This window comes from Protopterus annectens, chromosome 10.part0, assembly GCF_019279795.1.
Source record: "Protopterus annectens isolate FY-2018-M chromosome 10.part0, PAN1.0, whole genome shotgun sequence".
Classification (NCBI taxonomy): Eukaryota; Metazoa; Chordata; order Ceratodontiformes; family Protopteridae; genus Protopterus; species Protopterus annectens.
Genome location: NC_056744.1, coordinates 1369216797 through 1369240507, shown reverse-complemented (window position 1 = coordinate 1369240507; position 23711 = coordinate 1369216797). Strand labels below are relative to the sequence as shown.

Sequence of the window (23711 nt, the reverse complement as noted above, 5' to 3'; positions counted from 1 at the left end):
GTGAGGGGAGGCAAATAGATCTATGTCTGGGCATCCCCATTTCTTTGTTATCATGCTAAAGACTTGTGGATCCAGTTTCCACTCGTGGGGATCCGTGAGATTTCTGCTTAGTTTGTCTGCCAGAGTATTTTTCTTTCCTGGCAGGAATTGTGCTTGCAGGTTTACTTGATAAGTCAATGCTGTGTCCCACAAAGTCATGGCTTGTCTGCAGAGGGTGTAGGAATGTGTGCCTCCCTGCTTGTTCATGTACCACATGACAGTAGTATTGTCTGTCCTTATCAGTAGTTGTCCTGGATAAAGTAGATCCTTGAAAGCTGTCAGGGCATTTTGAACAGCTAGCATCTCTTTTTGATTGATATGAAGATGCATTTGGTTTGTGGGCCATGTGCCCTGAATGCATTTTCCTGCCATGTGCCCCCCCCCCCCCCCAGGCATAATCTGATGCATCTGTTGTTATTGACTGCCTGGCTGTGGGTAGGGTGAATGGCTGTCCCCTGTTGTGGTGACAGGCCTGTGCCCATCATCGAAACTCCTGTTGCAGGCAAGGAATGAGGGTAATTAATGTTTTCAGACTGTGACATTGTTGAGTCCAAACACTTTTTAGATACCATTGTAGTTTCCTCATATGTAGTCTGGCATATGGAATTAGCAGAATGCAGGATGCCATGAAGCCCAAAGCCTGCAGAATTTTCCTTGCAGATAACTGGGTCTTTGTTTCCAACATTTTGAAGTAAGAAGTCAGTTGCCTTTGCTTGTCTGGCATGAGATAAGCCATCTGGGCAGTTGTATTTAAGCTTGCACCCAGAAATATTATCTCTTGAGAGGGTACTAGTTTTAATTTATTTTCGTTTACTGTGTACCCTAGGCAAATTAATAATCTTTTTACAAATGCCAGATGCTTTAGTAGAATGTCATTGTTCTCTGCTTGAATAAGGCAATTGTCCAAGTAAGGAGATATTTGAATTCCTCTTTGACTGCAAAAAGCAATTACTGGTGCCAGGCATTTTGTGAAAGGGCAGTACAGAAAATTGGTAGTGCATTGAGCCAGCTATGAATCTGAGATTGTCTGATTGGTACATGCAGGTATGCCTCTTTTAGGTCCAAAGTTACAAGCCAAGCATTCTTGCCCAGCATGGGCAGAAGCTGCTGTAGAGTTAACATTTTGAATTTTGGAATGTCCAGAAATGTATTTAGAATAGACAGGTCCAGTATTGGTCTCCAGGCTTTGTCCTTTCTGGATACCAAGAAAAGTCTTGAGTAAAATCCTTGTCCCTACTCTTGCTGTGGTACTATCTGAATGATCCTCATGTCCATGAGGGATGAAACTTGTTATGTGCCTCTGCTCATTGATTGTGTGGCAGGTCTGGCATACCTTTTGCCCTTGGCAGGGTGTGAAAGTGGAGCCTGTAGCCCTGGGACACTATATTCGAGACCCATTTATCCTGGATGATCATGTGCCAATTTTGAGAAAAAAGTGCTAGTTTTCCCCCTAAGGGGGCTGCCAAAAGATAAGTGCTTGGTGCTGGCAGAGGAAAGTCATTGGGACTGTTTCCTGTATGGCTGTGATTTGTCTTCTCCACTTTTGGAGGTAGAAGCACCCCACTGTTTAGGCCTGTATGAGCCCTGGAGCTGGGATCTGGCTCTGGGGCATCTGCATCTGCCTCTTTGTGGCCTGTCTGACACTGGAAAGGACCAATTATTTGTAGGCCAGTTCCTGCTAAATCTGGGTGGCTGAACCTGTAAGAAATCCTTTACTGTTAGGGTTGCCAGCTTTCTTTGTGGCTAAAACAGGACTAAGGCTACGCCCCTCGCATCACCCATAACTCCACCCATTCCCACCCCCTCCCATACATGCTCCACCCATTTTGTGACATCAGCTGATGGGGACACCCTCTTTTTTTATTCCAGATGCCTGCTTTCAGCAGATTCTCCCCAGTTGCCATAAACACTGTTCAAAACTCTCAGTGTGCATACTATCTTCTGCTTTATTTCTACAGTGATTACAGATATTTGGATTTAATTTAAAACATTTAATTCAAATTTTATAGCACAAACCACTGATACACATTTGCAAAACTAAACAAAGCAACGTGAACAATGAGATACTGTGCAAGTAACATATTTACTAGTCACACTGTTTGAAGCATCATGATTATGGCATGCCTAACATGGATCCCCTTCCCCATAAAAGATGAAAAAACCCAGAAAAATATTATATTAGTTAGGGGTTGGCGACATGCAAGGCAGAATTGAGAACCCTAATGTTACTTAGTGTATATAATGTATTACTCTTGATAAAAAATTATTTTTGTCAACAGAGCTTTTCTCCCAGGGCCGCCACTGAAAATTAGAAATTTTTGGGTCAGTCAGACTTTCCCGGTAAACAAATGTAAAATACAAATTAAAATAAAATAAAAAATAATCCATCCCTTCCCAAAAAAGGATCTACCCAAGCACAACAGCAGACTACACAGACTACAGACCTGCTTCTAATTCATGTCAATATTTTGAAAAAATTAGTCTACTTTCAGACATGTGAATATCTCCAAAAATACAAAACACTATCCAGGCACCAGCATATGTCTCATGTAGGCAGAAATACAATGACATCTGTATGGCCATTAACAAATGATGAACTCCAAACACTGACAAATGACACCAGACAAGAATAGTATCTAACTGTTGATCTGGCTGATGCTACTAACATGGTCAGCCATCAACTCCTTGTGACAACACTTAAGACATTATGTGCTTGATTCAGTATTACCACTAATAACCCACATTTACCACACCATAACTCACTGCAGGCCTCAAAACATTATCACCTTACCTATGCTCAAAATGTCAAGGATAAACTGCAAGGATACACCACGAGAATAAATGCATAAAATCTTCTTTTTATTCCAATAAAACAAAGGATAGGATAAGCGCTTTCGCGTGCGCTGTGCACGCTTCATCAGATCAATTAAACTAAATAAAAACACTTCTTATATATAAAAATCCATCCAATGAAATGCAGTCAATAAAACTATTAACTCAAATTAGAGCTAATTACTTAATTAATACTTTTCAGTATTGAGTTTCTAGGGCTAGCAGCAACCAAACAGGTTTAGCAAGGCTTTTTGCACTATCCAGGTTAAACATACAATATGCTGCATAAGTCAACAAGCAAATATTATTTCACTCTTCTCCTATTTTGTTTTGTTCACGTTGACATAAAATATTTCTTAATATTGGGTTTCAGTAATTGACATTAGTTATACATTTATATATTAAATTATCTTGCAGATCATACAGACTGTAACATCGCCTTCAAGCTTTAATGGCTATGCATTTAAAGCAACAGTTTCTATTAATTCCTTTACATTAGAAGACTTTCTTTCCTTCCGTAACAGACAGTCAACATGAAAACCTCCACTATGCATAAGTGCCTCCTACATAGTGTCATTCGACAAGAACATTTCGCCAATGCACAGAAATAATATATTACTAGTGCATAAGGAATATAACAGAAATGTTACAAATCCAAGCATTAATAGTGGATTTCATCAAAAATTTTTCTTCTTTATTTATTTAAAATTACTATAAAAGAAAAATAAATGTCTATATACCATAAACTATCATTATCAGATCTATGTGATAAAATAGACCAAACTGGCGAACTACATAATAAAATATCACTACATCTCTATCATATTTACAAATCCTCTTAGTTGTATTTTCGACTTTATCTTATATTAAGGAAATATATAGAGTTTAAGTTAACTCCAATGTGGTCAATGTACATGCCACATGAATATAAATGGAGATACAAAAATGTAAAAAATGAGTGTCAAAATTTATTGTTTGTTATAATTCTCTTTAAATAATATTGAACTTATGTATTCAATATGAATATAATAGTAAATATCTGTATAAATAAATATATAAATCTATTGATAAATGAATGAATGAATAAATAAATAAATAAATAAATAAATAAATAAATAAATAATGAATAACTATCCCATGTTTATCTTACCAACCATCTACTTAGTAACAACCTTTCTTTCTTTAGCATCATGAAAATAGACCAATTGATTAAACTATAAATGTGTCACATCTCAGTTTTGTCAACATTACATTATTATCTTATGTTAATGTAACTATCTGAAGTGCACTTCTTCTTATCAGATTTATTACTTCCCATCTAATATTGAGGCCAAAAGTTCTAAATATTAGTCTTAGGCTTACTTTCTCTTTTCAAGAATGGGTTTCAAAGACACATAGTTGTTTATTCCTGGTTCCTTATGTGCTCCTGTTTTAAAAATCCAACCTAACTCTACTTCCAATAAATGGTTAACATTATCACCTAATCTATTACTAATTCTCACTATTTGCAGCACTCTAAATTTGAATTCATGTGTGGGATTGGCATTAATATGTTTCGCCAGTGCATTTAATTCATTTCTTTTGCGAATGTCGTATGTGTGATTATAAATGCGTTCTTTCAATTTTCTTTTTGTTAATCCAATGTAAAAAACTTCACAGGAAGTGCAATTTGCCATATAAATTAAGTTAATACTGTTGCAATCAGCATATATTCTAGGTTTAAATTCAAAAAAACCATATGGGTGCTGATATTCCTGTGTGGTATTTATATATTTACACATATTGCATCGCTTTCAAGGAAATGTACCATATAATGCATCATTCCTATATATCTTTATATCATTCAAACTTCTTGCAAAAATGTCTTTCAAATTATCACATGTCCTGAACATAAAAGTGGGTTTCTGTCCCACTAGTTGTCTAATATCATCCACTGTTGTCAAGATATTCCAATTTTTCGTAATTATTTTCCTAATATGTGCGTTGTCATTCGTATATTTCATTAAATAAACTAGTTTGTCATTATTTCTATGCATTGCACTATATTCTCTTGTGCATTTAGTTCTATAATGGCTTGTTACCATATTTCTCCTTGTTATGTTTTCTTGATCCATGTTTCTTTGATTCAAAACTGGAGGTATGATGTCATCTCGTATTTCCTTGATCAAATTATATTTATAGCCTCTTTCAATAAATATTTGTGTCATATTATTTGCTTCCTCCTCTAATATTAATGGATCTTTACATAATTTAGTCAGTCTTAAAAATTGTCCTTTTATTATTCCTGTAAAGGTATGTCTAGGATGCATACTACTTTGTTCTAACATATTATTTTTCCAACACTTCTTTCTATAAATCTTAGAGGTCAAAATACCTTCTTTATTAAAGTATAAATTCACATCTAGATAGTCAATACTTTTACTAGAATGTTCATACGTAAATTTCAAAAAAGCCTTGCTAAACCTGTTTGGTTGCTGCTAGCCCTAGAAACTCAATATTGAAAAGTATTAATTAAGTAATTAGCTCTAATTTGAGTTAATAGTTTTATTGACTGCATTTCATTGGATGGATTTTTATATATAAGAAGTGTTTTTATTTAGTTTAATTGATCTGATGAAGCGTGCACAGCGCACGCGAAAGCGCTTATCCTATCCTTTGTTTTATTGGAATAAAAAGAAGATTTTATGCATTTACTCTCGTGGTGTATCCTTGCAGTTTATCCTTGACATTTTGGTTCCTGAATTTTTGCTGTAGGATACTTTGGGAGTTGACGATATTTTCAAAATATATATATTACCTTACCTATGCTGTTCTATTTTTCTGACCTCTTCAACTACAGGCTACATCAAATCAAAGTCCTTACTGACAAAAATTACAGTAAATCCTAAGCTAAATTATAAATGGCTTCACACTTATATACAATAATTTCATCCAGAAATCTCAGCTGTGACATTCACTCCATCATTGCACACACGCACAAGTATGTGCACATACAAATACTCAATTCTGGCTCTCTTTTCATAGTATTCAGATTACAGGCAGAAGAACAGCTAAAACTTTTACTTTTAAAAGTCTGAAAAATAAACTGTCTTGCACAGGAAGTTATCTACCTCCTTTACAATTCCTAATGGGCCAAAACTATAGCAGAACTTACAGGCTGTTAAACTTCAAAATACACTATCTGAGATATGACCCGTCTTATCACACACACACTACCTTTGTGCTGGCTTCTGAAATTGCTGCCTTCCCGTAAGTCAAGCTGATGAATTCCCCAAAGTGAAATAATATCCATAATAATCCAAAGTCGGTTAATGCTAGGCTTCTGCTTAAGTTCCCGCTCGCACTACATGCTGGGCTTCTGCATCCCGCTCGCACTACCGAAGTGAGCTCATTGAGCTCAGTTCCGACAGGCTGATAGCCACGCATGTGATGATGTCAGCGCCGCAAAATTTAAAACCAAAAGTCCAGTTTTGATTGAAATTTCTAACCGGACAATTTGTCAGATAACCAGACAGTCCGGTCAAAAACCAGACACCTGGCAACCCTATTTACTGTTTGCATAGATTTCACTTTGTCCTCCATTTTCTTCATCATCTCCTCTGCTTTAACACCAAATAAAGTATCATGCTGTAATGGAGCATCTAGTAATTTTGCTTTAACATGATCAGGCAGATTCTGTTCCTTTAACCAAGCATGCCTCCTAATGATAGAACCCGTAACTGCGACCCTGCAAGAGACCTCCAAAGAATCAAAACTACATTGCAATGTATGCTTTCCCACTTGTTCAGTAGCATGCAATAAATCCTGCATTTCCTTATTTTCTGCACAATCAGAATTTGACAACATTTTCTGTTTTAGCAGTGACATTAAGTATTGCTGATATTTAAGCATATGAAATTGACAGTTTAAAGCCCTCACAGCAAAAGTAGCAGAAGTGTAAACTTTTTTTCCCCATCTGTCTAGCACCCTTGAATCCCTATCAGAGGGGATAGGGTTTTTTGCAGTAGAAGCCTTGACCCCTTTGGGACCCTAAGAAATAGTTTCTGGGTCAGCAGCAGGGCTTTTGTAAAGGAATTTCTGTGAATCTGGAACCCTGTAGTATCTGTCTGGTTTAACAGGGGCAGAGGGTAAAGAATCAGGAGAGAGGCCGGATTCTGAAAATACATCATCTACAATGTCTAACACAGGAAAAATAGCCAGAGGCCTGTGTTGAGGTAGTAAAAGAAAATCTCTAAGCCTTTTCTTAGATTCTGAATAGTCTTGGCTCTCCCAGTGGAAGTGCTCCCTCATGGTATGCAGGGTTTCCCCAAAAGAATAATCCTCAGGCGAGGAGGCTGAAGGGATAGATTCTTCAGCATCAGAATCCTCATAAGGAGGAAGAGAGTATTCCTGTTCAGAGGAGGAGTCAGAGGAAATGGAAACCTGATCTGAAGATTCATATTATGTCTCTTGCCTAGGCCTCTTGTCTGGAGGGGGATGGGAACGCCTGATCAAGGTAATTAGCTCTTCGGACATTTTGAGCATCTGCATTTTAGGCATGGAAGTCTGTCCAGGAGAATGCTGTACTTGTTTCTTTGTCTTTAGAGCTGCTTTAGTCTTTGCTTTAGAAGCTGAAGTAGGCTTTATATATAACTGTGTAGGTCTGAAAACACCCTCAAAAGCCGATGCCTGCTCAGCGGCTCCGGACCCATCTGAGGGAATAGTTTCAGAGTGTCCAATACCTTGAGTATCCAGAGGCCTAGCTGGCTCCACGTGGGAGTCATCAGCGGCCTGTGGCTCTGAGGTAGCGGGCGTCAGGGGCTCCGAAAGTGCCTCACTGAGAACCGGCGAACCGGCGACTGGCTTAGCGGAAGCCTCGTCGTCAGTTTTGGACCTCGGATGCCTGTCCTTTTCTTTTTCCTTGTGCTTTTTAGAAACTCTGGTCATCAGTTGTTCCAACGGCATTATATAATTGAATCTTCGGCCAAAGTAATGAAAAGCAAAATCGTACCAATGCTTAATAGTGTGTTGGTTAAATCTAGCACAAAACTGACAGCTAGCAATGTTGTGATCAGGGCCTAGGCAAGGAATACAGTAAGAGTGAAAGTCCTTATGAGGTATTTGCTTCCCACAAGAAATACAATTGTTAACTTTTTCTGACATCGGTCTGGAGCAAGAAAAAAGTTTCCCCAATGGGGTACTTAGCTTTAATGAAGACTTCGGATCTGAAATTCATCTTTGAAAATCTCAGGAGTCGGCCGACAGGCACTTGCGAACTGCTTTTGCTTCGGGCACTGCGCGGCAAGAAAGACTGAAGAAAATGGCATTGGCTGCTTCTTTTATACCCCTGGCACACTGACGTCAGGGAAGAGGTGACAGCAACCGACGCTGGACCTAGACTTTGGAATTCAGGCCGACTGTGGGTAGCCTGCCAGCAGGATAACCCAAGTGTAATGACTGCAACAGTGAAACACGATGAACATTTGCTCCTTCTAGAATATTTCTAGATTCCAAAAACCCTGGTAGAATGGGCCTTGATTTTGCAAGTGTTTTGTTTTGGTTTCAAAACTCCCTGACATCACTTTTTGAAAGTTTGTTTGACTGTACTTTGCTAGAATTATTTATTCTGTTTCCTATGAAAGGAACCTGAGCTGGAAGGAAAGTTACTGTTATATATATAAGTAAGGGGAGTTGAAAATGTATGTAACCTCCTGAATTAACTTTCTCTTTTCATCAAATCTTTTGAGGACTTCAGCATAGGAAATGCCAAACAGCACATCTTTTCCAGGAAAGTATTCAGGATCTCAGCTTTGACAACTTCTGGTAAGTTCTGACAATATAAACAGGCAAATCATATCACTGAGCCAATAGCAGCTGCTCTAGAAACAGTATCACCAGTGTCACAAAAACATTTTATTTAGTGTTTGGTTACCTCAGACACAAAATATTATAATGAATTTGAAGATTTCTTAGTTTCTGAAGAAGCAAGGTCAGTAATTAACTTTCTCATATCATCAAAGGAAGCTGGCACAAACTTAGATATACAAGTCTGGCAGTTCTCTTTTCTGACGGCTAAGGTGGAAAGTATAAACCTTTTTCCCAAACCTATCAAGAGCTTTCTCATCTTTGTCAGAAGTAAAAGGTTAGCTGCCATATTTTGTTTGGCAGAAGAATGTTTTGTCAGAGAAATTACTGCAGGGGCAGATTTAGGGTTTGAAAAAAGAAATGTGTGAGTGTGGAGAACCTTATACACTTTGTCCGACTTTTTGGGGACAGGTGGCTGTCAGGCAAACTGCTGAAGAAGAGCCAAGCAGTATTGCTAAGAAATGGCAAAACAGGATAAACAGGGTATTTCTTTTTGTTCCTACTGAAATAACTCCTTCATTCTGGCAAAAGTATCAGAAAAAGAGGGAGAGGAATCTAAAGAAAACCTTTTCTCAGAATCAGATTCTCCATTCTGTGGAGTAGGAAGTTGAGAAACACAATCTAATTCCGTTCCTTCAAATGGCTTCCTAATGAAATATTGGCACTTGCAATTCAGAGTGCCAACATTCTAGAAAAAAATAAAATAAAAAAAAAAAAAACAAAAAACAGAAAATGCAGAAGAGCAAATATTGAAGTGTTTTTCTTCTCTTTCTTGCGGAGGTGGGCAAGTCCCTCTGCACCCCCTGATATGAGGGGGCAAGGCATTCACACCCCCAAACTTATGTATACTAACTCTGCGATTGCCATACCTTAAAGATAGGAATATTCAGAGAACTGGCCATCTCAGACTTAGTATATGTAAATCCATTTTTTGGCCATTCAATCTCAGCACTACTGGACTTGCTAAAAGCAAGTGACAGTATTTTAAATGGTTGCCTCCTCAGACTGAGAATGAGAATATAAGCAAGATTTTTTTTTTCCTTGATGAAGGGAAGGCTAAGAATTTAAAAGCTAAAAGGCTTTAAATAAAATGTTAGCAGGCACCAGCCAAACTTCTTTGTCAGCCTTATGTGATACAGGTGAAGACAAATGCCTAATTTTATGTTTCCTTTTCCTGGCATACCTTACACAGAATGAATGCCCTCAAGAATGGTTCTTTTTCCAGGAATCCAGCTCCACAGAGTGGCTTAGTGAAGGACAACATCCACTCCTTCCTCTGATGCTGACAGGAGTGGTTCTCCCTTGCCTGAAGAGGACAGTCGAACTGCTGAAGAAGACCAGTGAAACAGGAGCATCCACACCTGCCTCGGATGCTGACAGGAGTGGTTCTCCCTTGCCTGAAGAGGACAGTCGAACTGCTGAAGAAGACCAGTGAAACAGGAGCATCCACACCTGCCTCGGATGCTGACAAGAGTGGTTCTCCCTTGCCTGAAGAGGGCAGTCGAACTGCTGAAGAAGACCAGTGAAACAGGAGCATCCACACCTGCCTCGGATGCTGACAGGAGTGGTTCTCCCTTGCCTGAAGAGGACAGTCGAACTGCTGAAGAAGACCAGTGAAACAGGAGAAAATGATAAGCAGTTTAAGAATCTTGATACGGCCACAGCAGAGTCACTAATTAGTGTCCAAGGCTAAAAGGAAGCCAGCTTCAAACTTAAGTCACCTGTACAACTTTTCATTTCTTGCAGACTGTAGAAGGAACAACAAAAGAGCTGGGACTGAGATCCATTTCTCAACTGAAAAAGTTTGTAACAGCTAGATAGTGGAAACTTGGTAAGTCAGTATTACCAACTTACTAAAAATTAAGTTTTGAAGCAAAATGTTTTTGACACAACCACCAAAACTACTTTCCCTAGGCCCTAGCAATAAACATTGACATGAAAAGTCAACTTTTCCTCATAAAAATTAAAAAAATGGAAGGTACTCTCCAATGGGGTACTTATATGCAAACTCTGAAGAAGCATTCACTGACCATTGATTACTCAAAGCCTATAGAGAAGCCCATACTTCGAAAGCAGGAAAATTCTGAGGTTTTATCTTTAAAGTGCTCTCCTCAAGCCCTATAGTAGTTATAGTAGTTAGGGCACATGGAATGTGCCCTAAAACTTTGGAAGCTGGCCAGTCCTACTAAGCTTGGCTGGGTATATTCCATATTTCTTAGACTACTGCAACTGTGACCTAATGATGAAAATCAGTATTTTCACATGAAAACAGTAGTTTTATAATAAAATAGCAATATCTATTTATTTATTTGTACATTTGTTACCTCAGTTAAGTACAATGATCTGAACACCCTTTTCAGGAGCAACCCATGCAATGCTGTCACAAGAAATCATTACATTACATTACACCAATACAAGAAATTAAAACAATGAGTCATCACAATGCAAAATGATAATGAGTACTGTTTACTGAAAAATATATCACAGACTTTACAAAATCACTATTTCTTTCATACTAGGAAACAGATATTAACCATTTCAGATAATAGCAATAAGGGAAAAAAACAGTAAGACAAACAGTATAGGTAGTACTTGCCATACAGGTACAGGCTGCAGAGAAGATGCAACCAAAGCAAATTCTGCTGGCTGATAGGCATAAAAGACAAGAAACAATAAAGAAAATGTTATGAAATGTGATGGTGGATGAGAATAAACAGAATATGTGCTTAACAGACATGTTGTAAAGGATGTAAACATAAAGAACTGTCCTATCTTGGGAAGCTGCTACAGGGAAGAGTGGTACAGGGCTGTCCATGAAGCAGTGTTGATGAGGAAATTGTAGGCAATAGGAAGTAGGCTGGAGAAAACAAACAGTGTATCACTATGCCGGTCATATGGCATTCAAATATGTTGATATTCATTTGTGACTTAGAGGCAGATTGGGGAGTATAGTGTTTATTTCTAGGCACAAATGTCAAAGCAGTGGCAGTGTTGAAAATGGATAATGTAAGTTTCAAGTTTTACGGAATGTACTGAGGTTGGATGAAGCTCTAACATCTTATGGCATTGAGCACCATGTGATTGGGGTCGATTTTGTGAAGGCATTCTCTGCCACTGACAGGGTAAATGAGGGTCCAACAAGGACAGTGTCATCACAGAGTGAATTAAAGTAACATCACCAAAAGAGTTTTCCTGAATACCAATAATTCTTGGGATAGGGCATTTGCCCTTTCCCAATGTGATACAATCTCAGAGATGGTACATATGATATGCAGGGGGTGTGTGGGGGGGAGCAGGACTACTTCCTTCCCTCTCCGTGGAAAAAAGCCAATTTATGTTTTACTGACATTCAGAGAAAAAAAGCTGCTTCAGTGTTTTAACTTTTCAACTAATGCAGTTTGAGATTTCAGTCTATCGATCATCTGACACTGTCCCTTCCTGGTATTATATTGCTGACATCTATCTCAACTTCCAGACTGTCAACAAAAGCTTCACCTTTCCTTCTTGGTTTTAAAATAGTTTGTGATATAGCTGCTGTTGTCTTCTCCTTTCACTTCATCTTATTTTCTAGTTCAGTTCATTCATTCTTCATTACCTTAAAGGTTCCTTACCAGGTTGCTAGGAATTAACATTTCCCACTAGTGCAACGGATAAAACATACTGAAGGTGGAGTTTTAAGTTCATCCTACTTTATTTACAATAACATACAAATGAAGACAAACTTCTGTTATTGTCAAGATCGAACAATTTTCCACTTCCAGTAAAATACTCTTAACACTTGGTAAAGTCCAAGTATTCCTTCACTTGGCCCTTAAGGTATCCTTTTTTGTCATGTTTCAGTTAAGAAAATCCTCCATTTGGCAACCAGAAAGAGTAGTTATTCTTGATAGAATTCCCTACGCAGAATAAGAGGTAAATGTCTTTATTTTGGTTATAGCCCTCTTTTTAAAAATCACTACAACAGGTGTTTCCAGTCAATGTCTCTTGTTTATGCTCTGCTTTACTTTAATATCGGATATATCCCAACTCCAGCACTGGTTACACAGTAAAGCTATTTTTTCCCACATCAAAAACAATATTTTTTTGTAACAGAATACCCATTTTTGAGCAAGCTAAACAGGAATACTATGTGTTTAAAGGCAAGTCTTTATCCAGCATAGCCATACCTCTCAAATACCCCTGATTTTGCACAATATTCCTAATTATGAGTTATATTTTTACATCAAGCCTCATATTTGTTTTGATTTTCTGGCAAATCACTGAGGATTATAGTTTGTGAGTAATTCCAGAAATTAGCATTTCATACATGTTTTTGTTCAGAAAATGCACGTTGATACAAAGTCTGTTGTTTGATCTAACTTGTTAAGTTAATTTAAGTAATATTTAAAAAAATGTCCCTGGTATGGGGCCTTTGTCCACTCATTATTCTTGGATTTGTCCAGAATTCTTGACTGAAGAATTTGAGAAGTATGAGCATAACAAAAGGACACACATGAATAATCATACATTTAGTGGATACCAATAATAATAATGATAATAATGCCATCTGTTAATCAGGGAGGACCACTGGACACACAGTCCCTTTTTAGGGTTGACCTGAGAGAACTGTCTAATTAAATGCCATGTTCAAGGTCACATATCAGGCAAACAAGGGCTGAGGGAAACAAAGCTTGTACTGCAGGAACTACATCTCACAGCCTTAGCCCTCTGTGCCAAATGATAATTCCATTAGCAGGATTATTTAGGTTTAAGGAGCAGGTGCAGAAATTGGAGCAAATAATGAAAGACAGTGGCTAGACCTCATGATAAATCTGGGCAACAATAAGGAACCATGTAAATGGGCCAAAATAGAGTTACTAGCTGAGCTACATGATGTGGTATGACAAGATATTCCAGGGTAGTGCTGTTGTGGTCATCTGATGTTGATGTCTGATACAATATCAAGAACTTGCAGTTTTTAAACTGAGTCATTATACACCTCTTTACAGTAGCTTTTTGGAGACTGGTGTGCCACACAAAAATAAGGAAGAATGAGGTGCGCGTATGTGCACGCTAGGATATTTATTTTTCTTTGTTTACTGGGAAAGTCAGACTGGGATAAAATCATTTTTCAGCAGTGGACCATGGAGAAAACTCAACATTTAACATCAGCTTTGACATTCAGAAAATACAGTTGCACGATATCAGAAGGAATACAAAATATAGGTGAGTGTACATACATGAGAGAAAAAGCTTTACAACAGCTTACATAAGCATAATAGCTTACATGGATATATACATACAGTAGTGTTGAACATTTATTGGAAATAGAGGCTTGTACATAGCAAAGAGAGGTATAACATTCAAAATATGATTCTAGCAATCAAAATAATGAGAATAAGAGGAAGCTTAACTATGAAAATATTAGAAAGGTGGAAGCTGGTTGATAATGAAATAAAGTATAATATATTAGCAGCAGAGTGAGTATGAAGGTATTATTACATTTAAGACTGAAAAGTGAAATAATTTGGATAGTGAGAATAATTGGGGCTACCTGGACTCTTATAAGGAGTAGTAGTTTTGGAGATGAGGTGACAGTGACGAAAATGTGATAGATGGGGACAGTGAGATAGTGGTTGAAGAAGTCACCAGCATGCATGGTAGCTAGCTTGATAGGGTGAAGTGAAGCGGCAGAAATAATTTTTGGAGTGAGAGAGAGCTGTTGATTTCTCTTGACCAATTACGGTAGGGAAACTGCAAGATTAAGTCACTTGACACAATAAAGGGGTTAGAAAATGACTATTGACATGAAGCAGATGCTGGCTGGAAAACAGACCACATCTTATATGACTTAACAGACATGCAGGTAAGAGTTAGGCTGCTACATGGATTCATGAGACATTATACAACATACTCATCCTGCAAATGAAAGACAGATAAGATACTGAATTCACAGTTCGAATGGTTGTGATGAAACAGGGAAGTGGAGTCTATTAGCAACAGCTGTTTGGGGTACAAGCAGACAGAATGGGTGAGCAGAATTGAATTTGAATAATTCTCTAATTCTGCCAGAAAGTAATGGAGGTAGGGGAGTAATCCACTGGTTGCCAAGTTCAGTAGGGAAAATCATTCATTGCTAAGTTTTGTTAGGGGTTTATGGCATCAGTTGTTGTTTGGGTAAAGGGGACTAAGGACATATGCCAGAGACAGGATGATATAGTAGCAGTGGCGGCTGGTGACTTCAAATCAAATGGGGGCTGCAGGAGACAGCCGAATGGGTGGGGTCAATGGGAAGGTGTGCGGCCAACTAGAAAGGGGAGGAGCTATGCTCAAAATCACAAAAAACTAAATATACTGCCCTGGGTGTCAAACCGTCATTATGAGAGCCCAGTCAAGACAAAATGAAGTGTAGAAGAATAAAAATATTTCAATGCATTGTCTGCATAACAGCTTAATATCTAGATTGAAACAAAAATGGTTGTGAGGCATGAAAAAATAAATTACTTTTTTTTAAATACATTAATGGAATGCCAGTCAAAATCAAGTATAAGAAAAACAAGTAGCACTCAACTCAAATCACTTCTTGCACTGCAGTTCTAATTATAATTTATATTCAGCTTTATTAAAGTACCAAGTAACATGCTGAAAGTAGAAATCTCTGATGCCCCCACTTGTAAAAATGTTCCTTATCCAAAAAAAGACCTGCTGCCTGACATCTACTTGTTTCATGGGGAAAACATGATCAAAGTAAAAAATGAAAAGCAAACAAGAAATAACTCAAGATATATTGCTTAAAAGGATTACTGTACAGGTTATGGACCACACTAAAAGGATTACTGTACAGGTTATGGAACACACGATTGGCATTCTGTTTACGGGTAAAGCCTGCAGAGATGACTGGAAGTCTCCAAGTGTAATGAGACTCTTAAAATAAAGTAATCCTGTCCTTTATTACAAATACTGGCATATGCATTTCAATACCCAAGGCTTATACATTATCTAATTAAGTATTCTCTACATGGCAACAGAAAGGCTTTCAATGTTGGCAATTCTTTAACAGTATGCTTATTAAAGCTTACTTGCATCTTGCAATCTCAGCCAAGCTTACCTAATGGTCATTAAAGTACTGCTACTTAAACACAGAGCAACAGGCACTTTGAGTAATAAGCATAAATCAACAGTACAAAAAATATGACAGAAACCAGACCATTCTGTAAAAATCAAGGACAGATGAAAAGCCACTCTAGTACTTGTGTCTACCTTGGATGGGGGGGATATTCTGCACATTTACACTGCATAACTACTCCTTGCCTTGCTTCGACACATCCAGAGTCACAACATGGGGGAGTAGGGTGCAACAAGTATGTCACAGTTTGAAATGTCTCTGGCTGACTTGTGATGGCCCTGACACATTTGTCATACCTCTCAACCTCAGAGCAAGAAATCTGGACAAAGCCATACAAAGAAATGGGACAAAGCCCCAAAAATAAGGACAATTTTATAATATTGCTCTTATAAACTTAGAAAGATAATAGAGGTCTTGCATTAGTATGAATTTTCTGAATGGTATGAAATCTGAAACTCAAATGTCTGTCATTATTTTCTGACTTCAGTCTTTAATGATTTGTCACTAATTTGCCAAAAAAACACACTTTTATGTAAAATGGACCAAAAATGTGATGTAAAAATATAAAATAGCAACACAATACAGCTGGGAACATGTCAAAGAAGGGATACAGTAATATTATTAGTACTGCTAACTTGAGCAGCTGACAAAATAAAATAATCTACATGCATTTCTGAAATAAAAGTAATCTAACTGATTATTACAGCTGTTTCTTAATTATAAACCCTCCCTGTTTTCTTCCAAAATTGCTATTTTGTGGAGGGATCATTAGGGGAAGAACAACATTTTGAGCCAAAATCAGGGACAGTTGAGAGGTTTGGCTATGCCAAATTCTATAAAGCAATTTATTTGCATGTACCTCTCAACCTGTTAATGCAATAAATCTGGACAAGGCCAAATATATTGGGGGAACATATAAACAGTACTAAAAATTGCTCTTGTATAAACTGAGACAGTTGATAGAACAGGTCTTACTTTAGCATGCATTTTTCTGAAAGTTATGAAGTCTGAAACTCAGTGTGTCATTATTTAGTGACTTAATTCCTAAATGATTTGCCAGAAAACCACACATTTTATGAGGAACAAACCAAAAATAAGAAGTAAAAAATCTATTCATTCTTTGAAAATCTGGACAGTTGGGAGGTATGGTTCAGCTGGGACTGCCTAAGTTTGCCGCCCTTCCCCCTCACAAAACCATGGTCGAATGGAGTCTCCCCCTGCAGCCATTCCAATGATCCATTACTTGGCTATTTCACTCCATTTACCATAAACACTAATGTGCATACTGATTTACTTCTATGATGATTTGAACTTCATTTGAAAGTTTTATTTTGCATTTTACAGCACAAACACTAAGACATCTGCTAAACAAACTTGGCATTAAAACTTCTCTGCCATTGAAACTCACATTCATTGAAACCCACATTCAAAAAAATACATTTTACCCGTGGCAGATAAAGATTAAATCTGGGCTGTTTTCAAATCATAGGCCCCTTGCATATGAAACATACATGTGCTCTTTGATACACCTTCCTATTGCTTTGAACATTTTTCCAGTAAACAATGAAACAAAACGCATGCACCAATGACAAAACTGCCCAATTCAGAACATTTCTATCATAAAAGTCTACTCAAACTTCTACAATCCACTATTATCAGTAAATATGCACAATTCTACAGTCCACCATTATCAGTAAATATGCACAATCTCTGAAGTAGTAAAAAAGTCATCTAAATAATTCCACGTTAAATAAATCTGTAATGAAGAGGTTGCTGCTAGCAATCACCTTTATATTTCATGGTTTAATCAACAAATAAAGTGTCTGATGCCCCTGAGGAATAAATTGCCTAAATTACATTAAAATAAGCTAGTAATATTGCAATAGGAAATGGATGGCAAACTGATAACAGGCTCATAGTTAGTATCTTAACTTTCAGTACGGCAGCATTCACCCCTTATGGGAGTAGAACCAGCAACCTTCTGCATCAAAAAGCAAGTACACAACCTATTGTGCTATTAGCAATGGGGGCTGACGTAGCATAATCAGTACTAAACTTCTCTTCACCTGCAGCTCTCAGCTCCTTGTAAAATCTACTCAATACTCAACTGCATCTCAACTTCGTAGCACAAGAAATCCGGAAAAAGCCAAATTTATTGGGGTGAGTCAAAAGGGAAAAAAACAGGGACACATTAAACATTGCTTGTATAATCTTGGAAAGCTGCTAGAATAAAATGCTGTGTTACCACCATACATTTTACTGCCAAGGTCCCTGTGCAAGAGAGTCAGAACAACATACTACTATGCCAAATCACCTGCTTTGTGAAAGAAAAATGCTGTGTTACCACCATACATTTTACTGCCAAGGTCCCTGTGCAAAACAGTCAGAGCAACATACCACTACGCCATATCAGCTGCTTTGTGATAGAGAGGAAGACTGAAACTTAAATGGCTATCATTTAATGAATTCAGTTCTCACCATAGCTGTCAACCTCTTCGCACAAAACACCTGGACAAACCCAGTAATGAGGGAATACTGCCCTCAAACATATTCAGAGAACACAGTTCTTGCCATAGCTGTCAACCTTAGCACAAAAAACCTGGACAAAGCCAATAACAGGGTAATACAGTCCCAAAAATAAGGACAAATTTCAAATAGTCATCTTATAAACTTAGAAAATTGCTATAATAAAAGGTTGTGTTTCTATATATTTATTGCTAGAATAAAAAGTTGTTTTACTATGTATTTTCTGAAGAATATGAAGTCTGAAATTCAAATGCCTGTCAATTTTACTTCTGACGGAACAAAAACAATTTTCAGCAGAGGTCCAGGGAGAAATACTATAGACACATGTCTTTGTAAAATGGCAGGACACCAGAGCAAATCCACACAAACACAGGGATAAGATGCAGACTCCACACAGAAGGCACCCCAGCCAAGAATCAAACCAGAAAACCTATAGCTGTGATGTAACAATACTGCCACTGCACCATCAAATATGTAAGGAATTAAACATTCAGAAACCTGAAGTCTGAAATTCAAATGCCTGTCAATTTTATTTAACATTTGTTAATCAGGACAGTCTGACTTGGAACAAAAAAACAATTTTCAGCAGAGGCCCAGGAAGAAATAATGCAGACATGTCTTTGTAACATGGGAGGACACAAAAGCAAACCCACACAAAAACAGGGAGAAGATACAGACCCCAAAAAGATGGCACCCCAGCCAAGAATCAAACCTGAGAACCTGTAGCTGTGAGGCAACAATGCTACCACTGCACCATCAAATATCAAGCATTGCAACATTTACACACCACAGATATTATGAAGTATTCCCTACCACACCACCATGAGTCTAACCACCAGTATATTGCACCTGGGGCATTTTCACACACACACACACACACACACACACACACACACACACACACACACACACACACACACACACACACACACACACATACACACACACACACACACACACACTAGAATTATTAGTTGCATTTCCCATATGAAAAAGGAGGAATTTACAGTGATACTACCTAAACTTTACTTGCTTTAGATGAAAAACAGACTCAGCCTGTAAAACAGTAGTAACAAAAACAACACTATAATGAATCAAATAAAGACAGAAAAATTACCTGAATTCTATAAGTTGTTAGATAATCAAGATCACGAAGATGAAAACTGCAGTTAGTCGCATTCATTTTCTGTATAAGATTTGACTCTTCTAGCAAAATGAAGAACTGATTTGGACCATTCTTTTTACCTCCTTTACATGGAACATGAACTTCATTTTTGGTTTTGTAAATTATGTCTTGTATTTCAACTGCATCTGGTTCTATACAAAAAAAGTAAAATGAAAAGAAAAATATTGCAATATAAATTAACCGTTTTGTGACTTTTTTAAAGATTTATTATCTTTGTGTATGTAATTGTCTTTTTTACTGAACATCAATAATGATCTGACATAAGCTGTATGCCAACGATGGACATGCTAAATACTTGAGTTACAGACAAATGATAAAAACAGTTTTCCCATGTTTAGAGTGATTGGTACCCAGTCTACAATTTCTTTTTAAACATTCACAAATGTTTCATAAAATAACTCAAATAAAGCATTTTATTTATGGTTACAAGAGTAGGTTAAATTCATTCAATATAAGCAAGGCAAAATAACAAAATGTACACTACATTAATTCAATCATTGTACATTTCAGTAACCATGCTTAGCAGTATGACAGCAACAAAAGTATTAATACATTCACTGTGAGGAGAAAAAGGTGAAGAAAGAATACATGTTATCAGCTGGAATCTGATCTGTCAAGAATGCTGAAGGCTTAACCTTGAAAGAACCACAGAAACTGAACAGTCTAGAAAGAAACAAGCAAAAGTGTCAATTTATTTCAAAGCTGTGTCAACCATGGCTGTCACAACATTTTAATATCTCCTTTCAAAATACAATAATAAGTATGTATATAATGATCCAATATCTTAAAATAACAAAACTACTTTAGTCTTGTTCTAATCCAGCTTTTCATTCAGTTACCAAACTGTTTGTCATCTAATCTTGTCCTTAATGAAATTATCTCTCAGTCCCTGGGATTCAGAAAGGTTTACCATAATGTAGGAGTCTTATAGGTTCATAGAATCAAAGGGCATTACTAGGCTATCAGCCCTTGGGCCTAGACAAGCCTAGCCATAGCAGTTCCCTGGATATTTCTGCCCACAGTATTTACTTCCCTGGGCCCCTGTCTAGTAGGGTTACTGACGTGATCCCGGGATGAATTTCCTATCACCCATCCAATTGTCAAGGTTTTTCTTGAAGAGGGCCAAGGAGGCATTCTGCTTGATATGTATGGTCAGTCTATTCCAAAGTATGGGGAGTCTCTGGGTCAGGAACCTATCCGTCCAGTATGTTTTATTTATTGAGGTGACAAGGTTTAGATCCCTGGAGCGTGTGGCTCTGAGGGACTGGGATTTCTTTAGGTGGAGCATGTCCAACAGTTCCGGGTTTGACATGGCCTTGTATGATAAGCAGAGCTCGCCTCTGAGTAGACGATATGCCACAGAGTATAGCTGGAGTTTTTTTAGGTGGTCAGCATAGGGCATCTGCTTTAGGCCTGTGATTCTTTTAGTGAGGTATATCTGCGGCCTTTCCAGCTGTTGCAGATGTCTTGTGAGGTACATACCAAATGGGGCATTGTATTCTATAATAGGTCTGATGAGGGATGAGTACAGAGGGACAATGACCTCCCTTTTTCTGGATGAAAAGCCCTTAGCGATTAGGTGTGCCACATAGAAGGATTTCCTGACTGTTGTGGCAATGTGGTTATCGAAGGTGAGACCACTGTCCACCTGTGTTCCTAGATCTCTTATCACATTTTCAGTGTTGAGAGTATTGCCACCTATATGGTAATTCATGGGTACTTGTTTTTTCCCAAAGGAGATTACTATACACTTCTTAGCACTGAGCTTGAGTCCATGGCTTTGGCACCAAGCATCTGTTTCTGTAAGGCCCTTTTGTAGGATATCCACGTCTTTAGGGGATTCAAAGATGGCGCCCAGTTTGCAGTCATCTGCAAACTTTGTCAGTCAGAGTCTCCTAGTGCTGGCCTGTACTTCAGAGAAGTAGATGCCAAACAAGAGTGGTCCTAGGACTGACCTCTGCAATATGCCACTTGTCACTTGTCTAGAGCTGGATTTGGAATCTTGCATGGTTTCATCACTGCAGTAAGTCTTTCCAGTTCTGAGATCACTCTTCCATTCCTCAAGGATGTTGTAGGCTAGAAAATGGTTTCACTGGGGAAGCTACATGCTAATGTGTTAATCTGGAAGAGATGATGATGCTAATTCACCATGTGCTCGCCCTAGAAATGACCACCATTCCCAGTTAAAATTTAACTCTGGTGGGAAAAGTAAACAATGCCTTTTGTCAGTGTCCACCCATTCATTCCTATGACAGTGAATGCTGCACAGGTAAGTACAGCAGAGACGTTTGTGTGTGTGTGTGTGTGTGTGTGTGTGTGTGTGTGTGTGTGTGTGTGTGTGTGTGTGTGTGTGTGTGTGAGAGAGACCATGTGGGCACTAATACAACTGAATGAATAAATGAGCATAAGTGTCAATTTATTTCAAAGCTATGTCAACCATGGCTGTCACAACATTTTAATATCTCCTTACAAAATACAATAAGTATGTATATAATGATCCAAAATCTTAAAATAACAAAACTACTTTAGTCTTGTTTTAATCCAGCTTTTCATTCAGTTACTAAACTGTTTGTCATCTAATCTTGTCCTTAATGAAATTATTTCTCAGTCCCTGGGATTCAGGTTTACCATGATGTAGAAGTCTTATCTTGCATGGTTTCATCACTGCAGTAAGTCTTTCCAGTTCTGAGATCACTCTTCCATTCCTCAAGGATGTTGTAGGCTAGAAAAATGGTTTCACTGGGGAAGCTACATGCAAATGTGTTAATCTGGAAAAGATGATGATGCTAATTCACCATGTGCTCGCCCTAGAAATGACCACCATTCCCAGTTAAAATTTTACTCACGTGGAAAAAGTAAACAATGCCTTTTGTCAGTATCCACTCATTCATTCCTATGACAGTGGATGCTGCACAGGTAAGTACAGCAGAGCCGTGTGTGTGTGTGTGTGTGTGTGTGTGTGTGTGTGTGTGTGTGTGTGTGTGTGTGTGTACATGTCTCTGTATGGGGACTAATACAGCTGAATGAATGTGTGTGTGTGTGTATGTGTGTGTGTGTGTGTGTGTGTGTGTGTGTGTGTGACCATGTGGTAATGTGGGCACTAATACAGTGAATGAATGAATGAGTTTGTGTATGTGTCTATATGTGTGTATATGTGTGTGCGTGTGTGTGTGTGTGTGTGTGTGTGTGTGGGTGTGTGTGTGTGTGTGTGTCTATATGTGTGTGTGCGTGTGTGTGTGTGTGTGTGTGTGTGTGTGTGTGTGTGTGTGTGTGTGTGTGTACATGTGTTGGAGCATACCTGCAGATGCATGGTCGATTATTTCTATGATTTTGAGTGACTGTGTGGGCCTTGTTTGTGGATGATATGTGTGTGTGTGTGTGTGTGTGTGTGTGTGTGTGTGTGTGTGTGTGTGTGTGTGTGTGTGTGTGTGTGTGTGTGTGTGTGTGTGTTTATATGTGTGGTGGTCTGATATAGAGAACACAAGTGCTATTAGGTCTGACAGTGAAATGTTCAAATCAGAGTCATGGTAATGATGGTAAAGAGCTGCTAACTAAGTGTTTCCCTGTGTAGCTTTTCTGTGTCTCTGAATCTGAGCTTCATCATTAATTGTCCAATTATTGCAGGCGAAGAAATCTTTTTGAATCATAGCCAATGTTTTAGAAATTTAACTGCATAATCATCATTTTTAGATTTTCACAAGTCTCCAAACTGCCTTTCAAATGTGTATTTCATGCAGATGAACTCTCACTATTAGATTAGTACTAAGCTAACTGCCCTTGTGAGCCATTTTAAGCTTAGCCAGTTATCCTTTGTGAGACTCGAACCCTGCACCTTGTGTTTGTAAGGCAAACACCTTAACCATTAGGCCACCCTCCCTATTATTACTACTATTCCAGACCAGTTGCCATAATGGTTAAGGTCTTGGCCTCCCATACACAAGGTACAAGGTTTGATCCTGACTTCCAACCAATGCCTGTTTTTAGTTTGCATGTTCTCCCTGTGTCTCACTGGGGTTTGTCTCACCTCCGAAAAACATGTTAAGTTTTTTTTCCATCTCCAACTCACCAATGAATGGAGCTGTGGACAGCAGCACAGACCCTACATGGTGCCCTGTAGGGGAAAAGTTGTACAGAGCTGTACAGACCAACCGCTTTGGGCATCTACTGTGGTGCACAGTA

The 23711-nt window shown here is 38.1% G+C and overlaps 1 protein-coding gene across 1 annotated transcript in view; it reads right to left on the bottom strand.

Moving 5' to 3' along the window:
* Nucleotides 1-23711, bottom strand: part of LOC122814279 (receptor-type tyrosine-protein phosphatase C-like) — a 2027173-nt gene that overhangs the window by 408431 nt on the left and 1595031 nt on the right. The window contains exon 24 of the mRNA XM_044086870.1: nucleotides 19464-19663. Coding sequence (XP_043942805.1) covers nucleotides 19464-19663 — 200 coding nt within the window. The remainder of the gene's footprint in view (nucleotides 1-19463; nucleotides 19664-23711) is intronic.